Raw genomic sequence first — 19,608 nt, 5'->3', positions numbered from 1 at the left:
AAATGTCATTACAAAGTGCAGATAATATAATTCAGATGGAGAGTTTGTGAAATTGTGATGGGACAGCCATCTCATTTGTGATTACTACAGCAGAATAAAATGTAGCTAATGTGGCGTTACGTTTTTCTGCCCCACGATATGTATTGTCATATTTTTGTATTAAAGTATATTGAATTTCGATATATCGTCCCATCCTTGTATTTAAGATGCTTACTCCTTAACTGGAAATCTACTACTACTACTACTACTACCAATAACAATACTACTACCAATAATAATACTAACGACAATAACGCGGTAAATCTGACCAGCACATGTAAGCTACTCTCTCAGTAGTACATCATCTGCAACCTTGCAGAACAACTTATTCTCAAGTAGGGGGCTTTGTTTTCACCCTCAGCGAGAGCCTCTGATCTGAGCTGACATATCCGGAGTTGGACCAGAGCACACAGCCATGGTGTCGCCACAGGAACGTCACTGGGTGGGAACCTTGTTTCTGCCCAACCGGAGTGAGTAAGTGCAACAGTGGCCAGGGATGCTGGCAGAGCCTTTGCCTCGCCAAGGCCAGGACCACTGCTCCATATGGGCCCTCTGCACCGTGCCAGGGTCTGACTGGCTGGCCCGGGCACACTCGACTCACAACAGGTACATTATGTCATAGCGCTTTTCAGATATGTAAACAGGAAACAGGAGCCACCAAACCATTTCCTTGGACAGGTTGCTTGATGAGTGTTTCTTGTGTACATTATTTTTCCCCCTGATTCTCATTGTTTGTGCTATGGTGTATTCTATTTGATTAAGGTAATGTTTGTGATTATGTATGTGCAGGTAACACGATAGTAAAAAACATTCAGCAACTATCTTCAGATTTTGCTTCCAACAACAGGATGTTTCTGAGGATGCAGTCACCTGTAGTTTTGACAGGTTGAATAATGAATATCAAGTAACAATTGCTTTCCAAATTGCTTTCCATATAGCTTTTTTGGAATGGAATCCTTCATATTCTTCTTTGCGTACAAGATGCACACAATATACAATATTACATAGCATGTGAGTGGCCCACCTTTTGCAGATAGAGAATCAGCCCCTTTAGGATGGCATAAAAGGTCTTCCACCCTCTCTTCCCTCTCGGTGCTATGAACAGGAGAGAAGTGTTGACAGTGAGTGTGCCTGCAGTTATGGACACAGATCAAATATGTTCTTGTAAAGGATCTGCTGTAATTTACAGTGTTCTGATTTTTAGATGTATAATGGTAGTATAGTGTTAGTGGTAACATACACGCTATACATAGCATGATAGTATTGGGCATGGGTGCAGTAGTATTGGACATGTGTAATATTGAAATGACGCTCAAATCTTAGTTCAAACAAGATGGATTTTATACCATAGCACTCGCTGTCATGCAGCATTGCCATAATAATGACATTTTTCATATCACGAAAGAAGTGAGCTTGGTAAATGACAGAGTCTGAAGCGTACTTCTCTTGCCGTCCGAGTCGGCGTGAACTTTGCGGACCAGGAACCCGTTCTTGTACAGCAGCGCTCCAGTGGGCTGGTCCACTTCCGACAGGGGCTTCCCACTGCTGCCCACCCGCTTCATGGATCTGGAGGCGGTGGAGTCGCACAGGCTGTCCCCGAGCTCTGAAAACGATTTCCGCAGCTCTTCCTCGTCGCTATGGAGACAAAAAAACAGATTCCATGGTGATCAACACTTATGTGTCATGCCTCATTAGCAACGCGCATCAACACATCATCATTCGTCCTGTCCATTTGCCTCTCACTCTGCCTGTTACACAAGGAACAGCACAGGACAAGAGGCACAGAGATTTCACACAAAGCCCTACTTGCTGGGGAACTTTCATTTCAAACACATGAGTAATATTGTTATCTAGTGCTGGTGTCTTGGCAGAGCTTTCGCAGCGCAAAGTATTTACAAATCTTCATGTGCCTGGGGGAAACCTGAGTGAATGAAACTACGTCTTCAAAGCCTTAATTGTGTGTTTTCCTCTCTCGCTCTCCCCTGCCATCTCTTTGTGCTTTCCTCCTGTTCTCCTGAGGAACGGTCCACTCTCCTTGATCAAAACGCACCACAGTAAGAGAGTGACACCATCGATCTTGTTCCAGCTTTGAGGTGAAAAACAGGGGCATCTTTCCCACCGGGGACTGCTCCTCTCATAGATAAATTGCAGACGTGTCACCATTTCTTAGCCTCCCTCTCGATGCTCATGAAAAGCACTTTAGAAGTGAGAAAGTCACCCCTCCTCCCTCCAAAAAAATGGGGCTTCACAAACCCATCAGGGAAGGCAGAGAGGAGAGGAGCATTATGCCAAGTCAGCTTATATTTGAACCCGAAGCACTGGCATGTGACTACATGTCCCAGAATACAGTTGATCCACACTCCATTCCTTATTAAATTTTAGGTCTAAGAGTCGTGGCTGGGATTTGAAGTTTTGTGCAGGGTGAGCATTCCTCATTGTAGACAGGCCTTGAGGAGCAATCTTTGAAAATTAGGATTTTAATGAGTTACTGAGTACTGGCTCTCTGACCTCAGCTTTATTACTGACTAACTGCTCCCACATCAACTGTGTGCCTGTGCCTGTGTGTGTTTGTGTGTGTGTGTTACCCGGAAAACATGTCTCTTTGTGCTCGTATCACTTAACGGCCTATTCAATAAAGTGAGCAATATACACAAAAGTTGTTTAGAAAATGAAATAGTATAAATGAGAGAGAAAACAGATTTGCATTTCATTTGGATGATAAGCAATACTTATTTACATAGCAGTGATGATAACAATCTCCAAATAATGCTTTATTGTGTATGCTTTAGTATTTTAGAGGGATTTGGCACATTAGGAGCAGATAGATGCCTCATGGCTATAACAACAAGCGTCTGTACATCTGCCCGACGAGGTAAAATGGCAATTCCACTTGTTACCTCACCAGGCGGCACCCATGTAAAAGTTCAGCCTGAAAATAGAAAAATGGCTGGATGCCGAACCCCCCTGAGACCACGCTATGAGTAACCAACAGTACATAACAGCAGTTAACCCCATGCAGGAGCCAGAGAGAGTGAGAGAGGCAGAGACAGAGCCAATGAGCATGTAGCCTGTTGCCTGGTAACTGCTGGCCTGCCTGAATCCCATTCTACACAGAGACAAAGTAGAGGAGCTGGAGAGTGGGGGGATGGATGGAGGAGAGATAGAGAAGTGAGGAGACAGAGAGGGGGGGAGAAAACAAAGCCAGAAAAACACAAAGCTGATCCTTCTCAGATGGTAAAACATTATCAACAGAGGATGGGTGAGAGGAGAGGAGAGGAGAAGAAAGGAAAGGAAAGAAAAGGAAAGGAAAGGAGAGAAGAGGAGAAGAAAGGAAAGGAAAGGAAAGGAAAGGAAAGGAAAGGAAAGGAAAGGAAAGGAAAGGAAAGGAAAGGAAAGGAAAGGAAAGGAAAGAAGAGGGATGACAAGAAAGAAGACAAGAGGACAGTACAAGAGTACAGGAGAGGAGAGGAGGGGAGAGGAGAGGAGAGGAGAGGAGAGGAGAGGAGAGGAGAGGAGGATGTGGTAGTGATGCAGCGGAGGGAGGGATGGGTGAACAGGTTGGCTAGTTGTAAAGAGGTGCATGCTGGGCGCTTTGTGCTGATGTTGCTGCACCAGTAGCCAGTGGAGACTCATTTGCTCTGTCTCACCTGTGTCACTGGCTCATTGTAACAATGGCAAAACACTTTAATTCAAGTGAAAGAGGACATCAATCCATCCATCCATCCATCCATACACTCATGCATCCAATGTACACACTGCAAAGCATTTCCTCATTCACTGAAACAGCAATTTAAAATATTTTTTAAACATTCAGTTTCCTTCATTAAGAGAGAAGAGAAGAAGCATTTAATTGAAATGATGATCATTGGAATTACAGCCAACCCTGATTACTATGAAAGTGCTGTACTCTATAATCTATAATGTACAGACTCCATAAGCATTTCTGCGGTTTAACGTCATGTTAATACAAACCGATGGAAGACATTCTGCTCTATAGGTGACAGGTGGCGGCAGCAGACAATAGGAAGACAGGATGATTAGAGCCATTGAGGGAGGAAGAGAGAGGGATTAGCAGAATAAAGGGAATAATAGAGCAGATGGGCCGTGTCTCTCCCTCTCCCTCGCTCATTTAATGTACAGCATGCTTCTTTATCCTTCTCCAGCTTCCTCTCATACTATCCTATCGTGATGTTACTTTGTCTGCCATTTTCAGCCTGTCCCAAACATCCTTCCTTTCTGTTTTTGTTCTTTTTCTTCCTGTATCTCTGACTTGTTGAGTCTCTCTCTCTCTCTCCCCCCCCCCTCTCTCCCTCTCTCTCTCTCTCTGTGGTATGGATGGGAGGGGTGCACGATGCCCACCCTCGTCTCTCTGAACCCCCAGAGCTCCTCTCCACCCCCGCTACTGAATGAGGAAGGATGCGTGTGTGTGTGTGTTGTATGTGTGTGTGTGTGTGTGTGTGTGTGTGTGTGTGTGTATGTGAGTGAAGAACATGTGGGTGCATCCAACTGCACTGTTGAGAGTGGCCATGTGCGTGTCTGTCTCTGTGGGGGTGTAAAATAACATCTATCGCTGTGTTTTTCATCAGAGCGCAAAAACACACGCACGCACGCGCGTGCGCACACACACACACACACCTATAATCAGATGTACATGCCAAATTTCACATGTACAATATGTATTCATGTATTCATGGCAAGGTGTTTGTGTGTCTAGAAAAATCACACCTCTATCCCTGGCCTTTTCTATACTGCAAGGTGGTGGGGAGAGTTTTTTTAAAGCCTCAATCTGGGAGTAAATTAGTAAATCAATGCTGAGTAGGCCTATATATAGAATAGAATAGAATAGAATAGAATAGAATAGAATAGAATAGAATAGAATAGAACCTAGGATGGAAAATCATCTTTGGCCTCACCCCAGGCACAACAAAAAACATGGTTCAAAACAAGAACATGGTCAGTGCAAAACTGTACAGTGCATGAAATCACAGATGACAGTAAGTGCAATTATAGTGATTCATCTACGCGCACACACATAAACTCTTGACCCCCTGATGCAAAATGTCTTTGCACTTTTCATATCCCGCTGCGATTAAAAATGCAGAGCTTTTTTGCTCAAACGCACCAATGGCGAATGTTTACTAACAGTGCAAGCCTGAAGACAAAAATGCACGTTAAGAACTCAGTCAATGAGTTTGGAAGTGGAAAAATGTCTTGAATGTGATAAAATATGCATAAACTAAGCGAGTAGTGGTGTGAAAGCGGTGGCACGGGTGGCACTGTACTCTAAATCCAGATTGGGGCCTCAAAGCAAAAATCCACCACAGACAGAATTCACATAATGCTACTCCTGTGATTGGACAGCTAAATTATTACTTGTGAACATGAGCAACTCTCTGCCAAAGCCAGAAACCAGAGATCCACGGCCCTAATCTGTGAATCAGTCTTTCACTTTGTTTTGAGATGGATTTTCCCCCGTGCATTTCGGCAGAGATGCTGGACGACAAGGTGTTTGTGTGTCTAAAAACGACATCTCTATCTATCCTTGGGCTCTTGTGTGGTGCGTGGCGGCGGTGGCAGTGTTTAAATAGCGGTGTATATGTCAGTGGAGATGTTTGAACTGGATTGCCTGCCTCTCTGTGGATCTCCTCCTCGATCTGTTCCTCTGACCAGTTTTTTCAGCTGCTCCGGGAGCGCTGCTGCTATTTTTGGAAAGGTAGTAGGAGGCTGTGGTCACACCTTTGTACCGGATGCAGGTATAGAGCCCTTTAAATGGAGTTCTCTCTGTCTTTCTCTCTCTCTCTTTCTCTCTTTTTTCTCTCTATGTTTCTATGTGCAGAGGCACACACGTGTATATATACGTACAAGTGTATTTCCCGTGTATGTTTGTGTGTGTGTGTATAGCGTGTGTATGTGTGTTCACGCTGAGAGAATTCAGGGAGGAAAGAGCAATGCGGTAGCTACGGAGTCGTATCCATGGTGCCGTAACTATGGCAACAAAGCTTGGAAAGCCAGCGACTTAATTGGCATCTCTGAGGCACTCTGGAACTGCGATCCAGAATAGCAACCCTTGACACACTAATGTTTCCGTCACATGCCAGACAACACTCACGTCATTAATGAGGATGCTAACAAGTTAATCAATATCCTCCATTGTACACATCTGTGCCCTTTAAGAGAATCTGTGTGTGTGTGTGTGTAGAGTGTGTGTATACGTGTTTGAAAGACTGAGTGAATCAGAAGACAGAAAACAGAGAAACAGAAACAGAGATAGAGATAAAAACGAGAGAGAGATAAAAAGAGAGAGAGAGAGAGAGAGAGAGAGAGAGAGAGAGAGAGAGAGAGAGAGAGAGAGATAGAGTTTGTGTGTATGTATTGTATGAGATGTATGATATCAACTGAGAGTCAATGTTAAATTACTTACAGCGTCCATTGAAGCTTCTGATTCTTGATTGAGTTGTACAGGGCCTGTGGAGGAAAACCAGAATAGCACATCTTTAGATAATAATGACAAATAGCACACGGCTTCAGCTGAGTTCAGTAGGTGATTTGTTCAAATTTAACAGGGGGGGTGGTGGGCAGGTATATTGTGGTTTTCTGTGAAACCTTTATAGTCAGCAAGCTGGTTTCATTCAATAATTTGTGCTCACAGGAGGAATGCCATCCTCTTTCAGCCCGCTAAAATTGTCCTCAGCCTGAGCTTAACTCGCTCTCTCAGCCAATCAATCCATCAATCATCCAATCAGTCAACCACCAGTCCATCAGTTGCAGAGCCATTATCAACCAAGCAACCAGCCAATCAATGGGCAGATGAACAAATCAATCAACCAATTAATAATTTAGACTTTGCTGTAAATTCAATGACCCTCGTGGAGCAAAATTAAGTTATAGCATTGATGCACGAGGACTATGGGAAAAAATAATTGAAACAAGAGGAAACAATACAAAACATAACAAAACAAAACACATGAGCAAGGTACATACTTGTCCCCCACTTGTCTACCCATCCAAACCACATATTTTGAGACTATCAGTGAATGTATAGGACATTAGCTGTGTTGGCTTTTACATATTTGTCTATCTACTGTCAACAGACTGTAAACGTTTAGATAAAATAACATTGTAACAGCCATTAAGAGAGAGAGAGACTAGCAAGTTAGCTGTCCCCCTGAAAAAGTCAATAGGGTCTACGGTATATAAAATTAATTTACAATCTGAGGAAATCTAGGTCTGTCATGTGAGGCCGTTATTTAGCCTAATGTTTAGAATTAGAGTGGGATATTGTGCATGTTTTTTCAAAATCTTATTTCTATTACTTTTATAATCAACCCAATAAAAATGAATCCTAAAGAATAACACAGCAGGGAAAAAAAGAATAGGGGATTTAATGAGGAAGCTCTCTGTGTCTGTTTCTACAGCAGGCTGTAGAGGCACGGCACATTTGGCTTTAACCGCCACAAAATCTGTAGTGACAGTCGAGCCATTTAGACACTTTTCATTCAAATCCACCCCCCACCCCCCCTGCCCGAGTGACAATGGGATATGCCAGTTGAATGTGATATAGCAACTCTGCTTAGCAGCGGGTCTGCAGCAGCGGAGCGGGGAGAGAGGAGAGAGCATTAAGCCGTCACACTGTGGCGTTCAGATACAGATCAAGGCAGGGGATGCTGCTGACGGACAACTGTGACAGTTGAGGTGATTGAAAGGACACTCGTGGGCAGTTCATCGCCACTTCATTCACCTCTATATTCCTTGTAGACCAATACTGTACAGTCTCTCTCTCTTTCTCACCATAGCCATAATTGCCATCTGGGGAGAGAGACCTCATCTACTGCTAAAAACCGATCTCTTCCTAAGTATGCTCCCTCTAATGTTGATGGTTTTCTCTTGAATTCTGCTGATTTTAAACTTCTGACCTGCTCTGAATGTGATATTGTTGCATTGTGGCTTTTAGTGAAATGAAATTGGATTTATAATGGGTTTGATGCAGTGTGTCTAATCAGGTTAATTTCTTAAGTTCTCTTTGAAACTGGGCCTAATCAAAAATACTTGAATTCCAGAGCGTCGTGAATATTCATGACCAGCCAGCCTAGACCATTATAATTTTGGATCTGGTTTCCATAGGCTCTATATACGTATGTATTCTGTAAAATCTGCGAACTCAAACTGTGTTCCAAGCTTAGGCTGCTCATAAATATTAATAATCAGGACAGAAATACGGCTAGTCTTCCCGGGATGCCAGAGTTGGCCAGTTTTAAAGTGAGGCTTTTTGACAAACCTCTTTTGAAGCACAAATCTGGTCAAAATCAAATCCTCACAGTGAATTTGTAAGGCATAAAAGTGCACTGATCTGCTACTGCAAGAAGAGACACAGATCATAAAGTGGATATGAAGAAAACTCTTTGAATAAATCAAAAGATCAGGCAATACAACAAAGCTAAGAGCCTTCTCTAGCGTGCAAGTAACCTTACACTCTAACCAAAAATGAGGACATGCGTTCTTCATTTAAAAGTAATGATGGTTCTGATGGTGGTACACAGCATTAGTTTTTACTTTTGAAAGACCTGACAAGTTTTTCTTGCTATTTATGCCTCTGCGTGTATGTGTGCATGTATATCTAGATTTGTGCATGTGCCAGCATGACGGTGGAGTTGATTGAGAGTTTGATTGAGAGTATAAGTGAAACATATGCAGAGGCCCTGTCACATTTGGAATAAACACATCAAAAGTAAGGGACACTCTGGGGATTTAAGGGCTGGAGACAGAAGAGGGAGGCAGGGTGGAGGAGGGTAAGTAAGGGTAGATGGAGGTGGAGGGGAGGTGTTCGTATCAATCGGAGCATCAATCAGAGTCATTCAGAGTCTCGGGGCTCATTGAGACAAGGATGGATGTTCGTCACCTTCACCTACTCGCTCCATCAACGTCACACAGTGCCGGCAAATGAGGGCCATTAGCCTTGAGTTGTGGCCTTACACAATATGCTGTACTGAGCTGTAGTGTATGGCCAGTCAGCCCTGGACATGGACCAATCCCCTTGATCAACTCTGCTCCACCATGGTAAATGACGTGTGTGTACGCTCCATATATGAATGTATACAAACCACTTGGACAGAACTAAACTCAGTAATCACAGCACAGCATACAGAATATAATATACGACAAGGACGTGTGTATGGAATATTGCTATGCTGACAGATGTTAGACATAACTGCAATAGATGATAGACCATTTAACAAATTTAGCAAATTAGCTTTGAATGACAAGACACTGGTCATGTTCGATATAACATAATCCCACATCGCATGTGTCACACCGACATCAAATAAAGTGGAAAAAAACTGATTCAGTTCTCGGTTTTGATGATGATGCTGATAGAGTTCACACTATCAAGCTGCAGTGTTTTTGTCATGAGAGATGATGTTTCAATGACATTCTGTAAAAGTTGACTGACAAACACAATTTAACCTCAAATACCCGATGCAAATGGATTCTGGTTATGTTTGAGCTGAACCAGCGGAAGTTGTTTACACAGTGTTCAGCGTACTATACCTTCTTCCTCTTACGGGCCTGTGGGTGGTTCTGTCCGTCCTGAGCCTTGCCCAGCAGGTCTGGAAACACCAGGGGTTTGAGTGAACGGGAGCGTGGGGTTCTGGGATACCGGAACGGGTCCATCATCCGGAAGTCCCGTCCGTAGCGCACGGAGCAAAGAGAGCGCGAGCGTAGGCGTCCCGCCGAGTGCAGACTGTTAACGCCAATCATGGCCAGAGAGGACGGAATGCGGGACACACAGAATTGGACTCAGTTCTAGTACAGGACACTCACTTCAAATCCACCAAAATCCTCTTATGTCTGTATGTTTACTTCCTGCAACAGTTATGCAGTGGTGTATAAGGAAAGAAAAATGTTGTTCCTCCAATCAAAGAACAGTGTGAAATGAGGTTCATCGAATCTGGATGCTATCCAACAGACACCAGGTTGTAGGATGAGAAGCTTATGTGCCAAAGCGGTTGACCAGAAGACAGCTGGAGGAGAATTCAGCCGTCACAGAGAGCAGCCGGCGAACAGCCAAGAGCGTGGAGGCGAGGCGTCATCTGGAAGCTGCCAGTCAGTCAGCGGTGGATGATGCTGTCAGCGGGCATCAAACCCCAACAGCCTCTCCCCAGAAAGTCTCGATCGACACCCACCAGGCAACACCGGAGTGACCCAGAGCCAGAGTGCCCACCCGACTCTGAATAATTGATCAGATGGCCATGTATTATACATGTAGAGAAACGACTCCTTCACTACAACTCAGCGTCACAGCGGTGATTTAGACTGGAGGTCTCCTGTGGGAAGGTGAGACTTTCCTCCACAGGTGAGTCTATCGGTCACGACGGTGCAGTAGGATGATTTATTATTTAACTTCGGATAAATCCAATGTGATTGTGCAGGTGTAATGGTTCTCTATAGAACTTCGGTGGGAGATGAATTACAGTTCATGGGGAGGCCATTACGGAAAACTGTACTTTCTCCAAACAGGTGTTGGGGAAGTGGGTAAACATTCCCTCTCTACCTGGCTGCAGAAGGATGCCAGCCTCCGCCAAGTTACCCACGACAAGCACAGGGACGAATACTTAAACATACACACACACAGACACACACTCACACACACACACACACAGGGACCCAAGCTGACACTCACAGATGGTATGCAACACTTGCAGAGGTGTGAACGGACAGCCAGCATGAAACAGATGGGCCCAAAATGCGGAAATGAAGAGGTAAAAAGACACAGGCGCACAATAAGCTCGCTCCGCTTATATTGACACAAACACACAGTTAAGCACAAGAACACACAATAGAGAGGGAGGGAGGGAAGGAGGGAAGAAGGGAAGGAGGGAGGGATGGACAGCCGCCCTCGGACTTCAGAGCTGGGATTCCAAAGAGCACTCTCAATTGCGTCACTCGGACAGAGATACAGTAGAAACAAAATAAATTCGAGAGATTAAAGAAGCAGGGCACAAAAGACTACCACGGAGTTACAAGGGAAGGGGGTGAGCATGTAGAAAAGCAGTGCAAAAAGCTGAGATTCAGCGCGCTCAACAGAGAATAATGAATGATCCTGTTGCTCCCACTGTAAAATGGATACCAGTCTGTTTTACAGTCACAGCGCTGATTGTCAGATTATCATCCTCTTCTTTCTCAGAAGAATCAGTTCTTCCTCCTATTTTCTGTCCATGTGTTTCGGTCCGTTGTCATCGCTTACTCCCTGTTCCCCCCACTGTGATCCACTTCTCTCAGTGCCGCTCAGTCAGTGCTTTCTCTCAGTCCCTCTTTCCACTGGTCTTAGTCTCTTCCCATCGCGCGTACTGTGGGTGTGGGTGTGTGAGGAAAAAATGACTGTTCTCCTGCTGATGTCTTTCATTGCCTCGCTCCTCTTTTGTCGCTCCCCTGGTTTATCTTTCGCGATCTCTCCTCCCGATCCACTGCTTCTCTCTCTCTCTCTCTTTCTTTCCGTCCCTCGTCTGCTGCGGAGGAGAGGAAAGGAGAGCTGGCTGCCTGAATCGCAGACAGAAAAGAAGCTGATAGGGACACTGCTCTCTCTCTCCTGCGCGCGCTCTCGCTCTCTTGCTCGCTCGCTCCCTCTCCCTCACTTCGTCAATGCGTTCCTCCCTCCCTCCATCCCTCCCTCCCTCCCTCCTTCTCTCAGTCATTCGCCAGCCAATCACCGTCTCCCAACTGTCTCCTCCGTGCATACACACATAGACACATGCAGGCGCGGGCACACACACACATAAACACTTTTTTTAATATGTTTCGAATGGCAATTAGCATTCAGTGGTTGTCTTGTCGCTGAAGTGGAAGAGATTGGTAAGGTGAGAGGAGAGAGAAACATGGAAAGAATCAGCAGGAAAGGGGCTGTGTGTGTGTGTGTGTGTGTGTGTGTGTGTGTGCATGTATATTTCAGCAACACTTAATGAAAAAGCTCCACCCCGGCACAGAAACGTGACAAACAAGTGTGTATTTAACATTCAGCACCACTGCTATTGAACTATGAATTAAACATAAAAAAAATGCAGAAGCATCATTTTTCAAACAAATTTGCCCCCGTCCTTTCAGTTTGCACACGAGTGTCAGTGATGATTAGTGTTTTTAGGATTTAATGCATTCTAAAAAGCATCACAACCAGTTAAATGAAATCTGACTCTATCACAACACACAAATGTATGTGATTTCTATATGATTATGACTGCAAAACCCAGATTTTTCCCTGCATTCATTCAAGCTACCTCCCCCTCAAGAAAAAAATATGAAAACACCTAAACGTTACTTACTGTAATTTCCCACACAAAGCACAAAAAAGGACATGCCCATAATAATTTTATCACAATTAAATATAAAAAATAAAGAGCAGTTTCAGTTGCATCAAGGAATACAACCAAAACTGGAACCTGACTGGAACCAGAACATAACATTTCCCCATGACCACCATGGCTAAGAAAACAATTACAGGGGAACCACTGAGCCAACCACACCGCAATGAGAGTGAGCGAAAGGAGAAGAGAGAGGAGGAGACAGAGGAGAAAATGGAGCACCTGACAGAAACCTGGGTGTACAAGACAGATGAAGGAGGAGTTTCCCCCTGGAGGAAATTTGTCAGATAAAATTATTGACTTTAGAACCAGTAACAGGGACGGGGTATAGAACAAAACCTGGAGCCAGGGGCGTGACAGGGGATTTAATGATTGTGTCACTCATACAGCTTGGGCATTGATGGGACTGATTTACAAAAAAAAGAAAAAAGATTTATAGTCACAACAAACCAAAAGATTAATTTTCACAAAGTCATCCTAGGGAAATGTCCATCCAGCCAGAGAGGTGCTAGTAAAATGTCCATCCATGCTTTTGTCTACTGCCTTTCAATATAAGATCTTATATAAGATCACTTATCAATATAAGTGATCTTAAGACCAAGGTGTTTTTTCCGTTTCCCTTCTTTTCTTTTTCTTTTCCCCACAAAATATAAGCTCTGCAGAATTGTTTAATTTGCATTTTTATTTATTTGACTATATGCTTATGCTTTTTCTGTTGTAGAAAAAATGTCAAAGAAAAGATGTATTTGAATGAAACGTATCATACATGTTGTAAAAGAAATTCTTTGACAATAAAGTGGTTGTGGAAGCATTTTATCTTGTAGAATATTAAATGATGATATTCAATTCTCTAACCTCTATCTACAATTTCACAATTTCGCCTCAGCATTGTTGAGTTATAGCTGTTGCTAAAATAAACAATCTTAAAATACTTGGCCTTGCACTGTTACATAGTACATTCATCAAATCTTGTGTGTACAAAAACCACGGACAATTTTTGTTTTCCCAAAGTTAAAGACACCAAAAACAAATCAGAAATAATCACCATGACAAGGGGGTGCCTTTGGCCTGTGACTGTTACTGCAGTTAACCCAAGACAAAAACACAAAAACACAAAAACAACATTCCTCCCTCTTGAGTAGTGTCTGTCTTTCGATGTGCACCGTCAGGACAGACATGTTAGGGAGCTGGGAGGTGACGCTGTCCCCCTGGCTCCTGTGCCTCTATCAGTGGGTCGGGACTGGAGCAGAGAGGAACATCAGCGAGCCGGGAGAGTTGAGCTAACCTTTGACTGCAACCCCAAAACAACTTGCATCAAGATGACAGCCTGTTACAGGACGAGTCGGGTCCAGGAGGAAGGTAAAAGCTTTGGTGCTAGTTTCTGTCACTGTCTCTTCTTCTGTTTGTCTATCTCTGTATTTGTCTCTCTCTCTCCCTCATCTCCCTTAGAGGTATTGTTCCTCCCTCTCTCCTTGGCTCAAAAGTTAGAGAAGTGGGCTTGTGACTGGAAGCTTGAATCCCAAGACCAGCTGTAAAACCATCAAGGTACTTGCACTGGGCAGCTCCCATGTTTCAAAGTGTGTAACTGCAAGAATGTGAACCAAGGTGGTGCTAAAACACAGAACAGAGAACGCCTGCTCAGCAAAACCTACCAGAAATAAGCTAAATATCTTTCTTTTGTTGTCACTGTCACTCTATGCCCTCTATCAGTGTATTTCCCTTTCTCTCTGTCTGTCAGTCTCTCCCTCCCTCCCTCCCACTCAATATTTCCCTTCCTGTCTAAATTTCTCCCTCACGGTGAGTTCAGACAGCTTTGGGAGAGGGGGAGCGCACTTGAAGCCCCCCGTCTCTGCTGACCTCAGCAGTAAGCTCTCTCTGTAACTCGGTCTTTCTCTTTCTCTCCATCATTCTCTTTCTCTCAGTCTTTCTCTGTATCTCTGTCTTTCTGTCTTTCCTTCCTCTGTCTCTCTCTACCCTCCCACCCCTAATGGGGCTTAATATTAAATTTGTATTCTTTCATTTTTTTCAATTTTCATATAAATCAATGTCCGTTTTGCTCCTATCTATCATTGATTTACATAACATATTAGTGATTGAACCTATACCCGGTTCATGAAAGCTTTTACATTTGCTGTTGTCAGGTAACGTTTTACTTTCTGGCATTAGCAAACAGCGGTTTGTTGAGAATAAATAGAAGAAGAACTGGGTAGTTACCATGAACAGTGATAGCCACCATGGCTGAACAGACAAAGAAGAGAGCGCCACCTACAGAAACTCAAACTCCATCAACAGAAAATCCAAGGAGAAAGACGTCACAGTACTGGACACACTGTTTGATTGACAGGTGATCTGTGGGAAGTGCAGAGCAGAAACTCCACAGCAATGAGCGCTTAGCAAAAACGATGTCACCAAAATAATAAAAGCGAAGATCACGTGCATTGCCATGTTAAAGGTGACACGTTTTCTCCCTGCACACGTTGGATGTACAGCCATAACGGTGAAAATAGCAGCATTCTCTCTCTGTGTCTTTCTGTCTCTCTCTCCCTCCTCAGACATGACCTGCTTGTCTCTGCCCAGGCTGGCAAGGCCGGCGAGCACTGGCACCAAGCAGTGCACATTTCAGACATATTCACAGTTGGGCCAGACCAACAGCAGGGAAAACTGCAAGAATGATTTCTTCTCCTTCATTTACAAAAGTAAATAAGTCATCCGTCTTTTCTGTCTCTGTCGATTCTGCGACGCAATCAATAGCATCAATACAGCTAATTACTGTTTGAAGAGCTTGGTTCAGCATCTTATTGAGCTATACGACATTACCATTTCAGCTGAATTTGTTCTCTTGCTCTAATGTGGGCTGGTAACCTACTTCAGTGCATCATTAGCTCTCACTTCAAGCCTCAAGCCCTGAGCAGTGGTGAAGAAAGAGGGGGAGAGAGAGAGAGAGAGAGAGAAAGAGAGAGAGCACAAACCTATCTCTGAGCCTCACAATAAAGTTTCCACCAGCTTCGGCCAGCAGCCAGAAATTAAAATTCTGCAGGGAATTGTGATAGTGAGGCAGCAGCTAAGTTTTCTATACAAGTTGGTATAGGGGGGTAAAGGAACGTCAAGTTTTAATGAAGGCTTAAAAAAATCTTAATCATTTCTCTTCATGATAACCTCCCAAACACTATCTATCTATTATGGACACAGCTGGTCCATATACTGCAGCATTCCAAAACAGCTACTATGGAGCTACAACATTTGAAAAAAGTTACAAAATGATTGGTAACAAAAAAATTGAAAATATTACAGTACTTTTAAACAACAGTAGCCAACTGACAGTATGTCTTTGTTTGACAAAATGACACTTTTCCATACTGGAGGCTCAGCATTATAGCGAGAAAAACAGAGAAAAGCCTTCTGTTATTATTGGCAAAGTGAACATTCAACAATTCAGAGGCAAGACTCTATCTATCTACTCTATATATTACAGCTAAGTGATTGGGAATGAATGTGATGTCGATGGAGGATTGCTGCTGTGCTTAGACTGTAACTGTTTGTCAGCCTGTCACATCTGTTGAGTGAGAGTATGCATGACTGGGAGGAAATGTCCCCCGGTGTACATTAAGATACTTTATGGCCTCATTATGAATCCTAGAATGGGAACACATTGATTGAGACAAACATGCTTGAGCATTAGAACAGGCAAGCGTGCCGTACTGTATGTGTACTCGATAACCCATCATTCCATTACTGGAGGGATGTAGCGGAGTGAATACTTTAATCATGTTTTCATTTTCATTTTAATCATGTTCTCATGTTTTATTCAAGTAGATTTAACCCATCATTTTAATTTATATAAACCTCTTTGATGCTAACTCATTGCATAGGCTACAATGTTTGCTTGTATCAAGTTGCATGAACATAAGGACTACAAATCAATACATGAATTAATACTGTTATGCTTAGGGCCAAAACAAAAAACAGTGTTACTTGCAGAGTAGAAACCATAACTATGGCAACTGTAACTTCAGGCTAGATAGGCAGTTGTTCAAAACATCTTGATGGCTGACTGGAGACTTTTCCGATACTGTTCAAATGCAACATAATTAATTGTCGGAATGAAAAACGAGCAAACATTTCAAAGTGTGGAATGAATGAAACACGCGCAAATCTTTCTGGGTAACACGGTGTTCAGGGAAGTGGGAGAGAAGGCCATGTGACGCCAAAGCCAGCTTCACACACTCAGTTCAGCAGATTGCTCCATTCTGCTCCTCTATTGTGGTGGTAATGGGAAACATATCAGTGGGTTTAATCAGAAGAGGCTGAACTGGTGAGAGAGAGGGAGGGAGAGAGAGAGGGAGGGAGAGAGAGAGAGAGAGAGAAAGTTGAGAGGGACTAATTGAGAAAGAGAAAGAAGCTGTGAGGAAGAATGAGAGACGATTGAGAGAGGGAGTTAATGAAGGAGAGAGAGAAAACAAGTAAGCAGGAAAGCAAGCAAGCAAGCAAGAAAGAAAGAAAGAAAGAAAGAAAGAAAGAAAGAAAGAACGATGTGGGACTAATTGAAGGAGAGAGAGGGAGGGACAGAGTGTAACAGAGGGAGAGAGAGGTGGAGAGAGGTATCATGGGGATGCAAAGCCCCACTCATTATTTTCCAGTCCACCAGGCAGCTGATTTCTGTTTTAGCTACAGGACTCGGTAGTACAGCACCACTCCAGTGTTTCCTGCTCCTCAGAATAACGCTTCAACATATGGCACACGCTTAAATAAATAATCACCTAACACTTGTGCTTTACGATGAGTGTAGCCCATGTTAATGATCGTCATTTGATTCAGGCTTGACAAGATGAAGACTTCATTTCCAACATGCAGTTTTTAAAAAATATATCATCACCTGAAATGTATCATTCAATCTCTAAAATGCAGAAGATGCAGTCTGCATAAGCATTTTGTGAACCAAAGACTACCCTTGAAAAGCACTGTAATTATTTGTAAGTTCTATAAATAAGTTTTCAAGTGTAGGTGCCACTATTTCCAAATGGTGACGTGATTTTATAATGAAACTCTTAAAATTCACTATTCAATTCTATGCAAAAATTATTCCAAGGTACACTTAATATTGAAAAAGAAACATACAGAACATGCTACAGTGCAATCCAAGAGTGGAGAAATATTTGATCACAACTATTGATCTAACAAAATATGTCATGCTACTTCAAGTAGTGATCATATGAAAAACTATGCCACTAGCAATCATGTGTCGATCATAAAATGTATCTCACATCTTGGGCAGAGAGAGATGACATGATGCTATCAACTATCCCAATGTCAACTTCCTTTTATTTCCACACAACCCGGCTGGTAGGTGAAAAATTCAATCTGAGAGACATACAGTGAACATAAATACGAAAAAACAATTAAATGCTACAATGTATGACATCAGTATGTATGACTTCAAATGTCGATCGTTAAACTGATCTCACACCTTGAGTGAAGAGAGATGACAAAGAAGAAGGTCTAGATGGAAAAGGAGAGAGGATGAATGAAGAACTGGTCATTTTCTGGACCAAGCATGTAAGAGGGATTGAAGCCTATAGAGTGGAAAAGATGAGGAAGATGAAACATGTATTTTGCCCTACTCTGGGGACACGGGTATTCCTTACTGCTGAAAATAAAACACTTTGAACCTCATGGAAAGGAAAGAGGGAAGGAGTGAAGGAGAGAGGGCAGAGAAAGGAGGGAGGGGTGTGAGGGAGGCATGACAGCTGCTGTGAAGCGGTGGCAAAATGGAGGTAGAGGAAACAAGTGGCGAGTCACGGACATGGTGTGTGATATGTCTTTGTCTTTGTGTGTGTGTGTGTTGGGGTGAGAAATGAGCGACAGAGAGAGGTGGAGACAGAGAGAAGGATTTCTCCGGCTTACTCCTAATGCACTTACAGTACGAGAAAACACACATACCAGACATGAAGGGGGGAAATGGGAAAGCAAGAAAATGAGCGGAGGAAATGAGGAATAGAAGGATGTGAGGAAAGAGCAGGAGGAGGAATGACAGTCATTTTGTAGCAGGAAATGATGGCGTGATAAGAGAGAGGAGAGGTGAGGAGAGGAGAGGAGAGGAGAGGAGAGCAGAGGAGAGGAGAGGAGAGGAGAGATGACAAGCAAGGAGAAAGGAGAGGCAAGGAGAGGAGAGGAGAACTGGGTGGAGGTGAAAGAGTGTATCCAGTATGACAAAGATAAAGGTGCACGAGAAAAAGAGAAACAGAAAGGAGAAAGAGATTAAAAAAAAAAGAGCTAAACACTGACAAGATAAGGAGCAAGTGGGAGTGGGCAGGCAGAACATTTAGAGAGTTAGAGAACAAGGGAGTGAAAGAGACAAAGAAAAGAGAGAGTGTGGCTTGAGGGTAGAAAAGAGGAGAGACTGAGCGAGAGAGAGAGAGAGAGAGAGAGAGAGAGAGAGAGAGAGAAAGGAGTGGGAGCTGGTGGAAACTGGAAGCATGATTTAAAAGACTGTTCCTGGATCTATACGGCGCATTAATAAAACAGCTACCCCAGGTCAATGGGCCTCTCTCTCTCTCTCTCTCTCTCTCTCTCTCTCTCTCTCTCTCTCTTCCTCGCAGTCATGTGGCGGCATGGGGGCTGATGCTATCTTGCCCTTAATAACAGCCACAGCTTTTCATTTCAGAATTCATTCCCTTCATTTCTGCAGAAGGACGCGGCCCCACTCTCCCTCATGCATTATAAATACCCCATTACAACTTGTTGACTCGCGCTCCGGGGCCCTGTGGCACATTGACGGACCGCTTTGCAGACAAAACTAATCAACGGCATCATCATTAGGTGCACCAACGGACAGGCTACCCGCGCTGATTGGGTTATTTCGCCACGTTATGCGCCCCCGGGCCTCCGAACCCAGTGGCGTCTGATAGCTCTGGATCTATTGTACCCCAACTCAACGGGGTTAAGCTAATAGCCTAATCTAATGCTGTTCGAATCAAGCGCAGGCACCCTGAGGCGACCGATATCTCCTTCTCCTTGTCTCCAGACGACACAACAATTAGTCTCCCGCCCCTCGCTGTAGCTGCAGTGTACCAGGAAGTGGCAGGCCAAGGCAGGCCTCTGATTGGAGGCCTCTGGAGATGAGGTGAGCGCCAGCTGGCAGCGAGTGCAGGCCAGACAACCAGGCTCAGTAACAGAGATCAGAGGGACAATGCACTGCTGGAACACACACAGTCTGCTCTCC

The 19,608-nt window shown here is 43.7% G+C and overlaps 1 protein-coding gene across 1 annotated transcript in view; it reads right to left on the bottom strand.

Moving 5' to 3' along the window:
* LOC139637981 (PH and SEC7 domain-containing protein 1-like) overlaps window positions 1-19,608 on the bottom strand; it is a 30,150-nt gene that overhangs the window by 3,281 nt on the left and 7,261 nt on the right. The window contains exons 7-9 of the mRNA XM_071511987.1: window positions 6,461-6,504; window positions 1,481-1,674; window positions 1,064-1,134 (exon numbers count right to left, since the gene is read on the bottom strand). Coding sequence (XP_071368088.1) covers window positions 1,064-1,134; window positions 1,481-1,674; window positions 6,461-6,504 — 309 coding nt within the window. The remainder of the gene's footprint in view (window positions 1-1,063; window positions 1,135-1,480; window positions 1,675-6,460; window positions 6,505-19,608) is intronic.

The sequence above is a fragment of the Centroberyx affinis genome, unplaced genomic scaffold (genome assembly GCF_046629955.1).
Source record: "Centroberyx affinis isolate AG114_WGS23_722 - 3 ecotype Tasmania unplaced genomic scaffold, CSIRO-AGI_Caff_v1 ptg006025l_1, whole genome shotgun sequence".
In the NCBI taxonomy this organism is placed as follows: Eukaryota; Metazoa; Chordata; class Actinopteri; order Beryciformes; family Berycidae; genus Centroberyx; species Centroberyx affinis.
The sequence above is the reverse complement of the archived record's forward strand: the minus strand, read 5'-3'. Positions and strand labels throughout refer to the sequence as shown.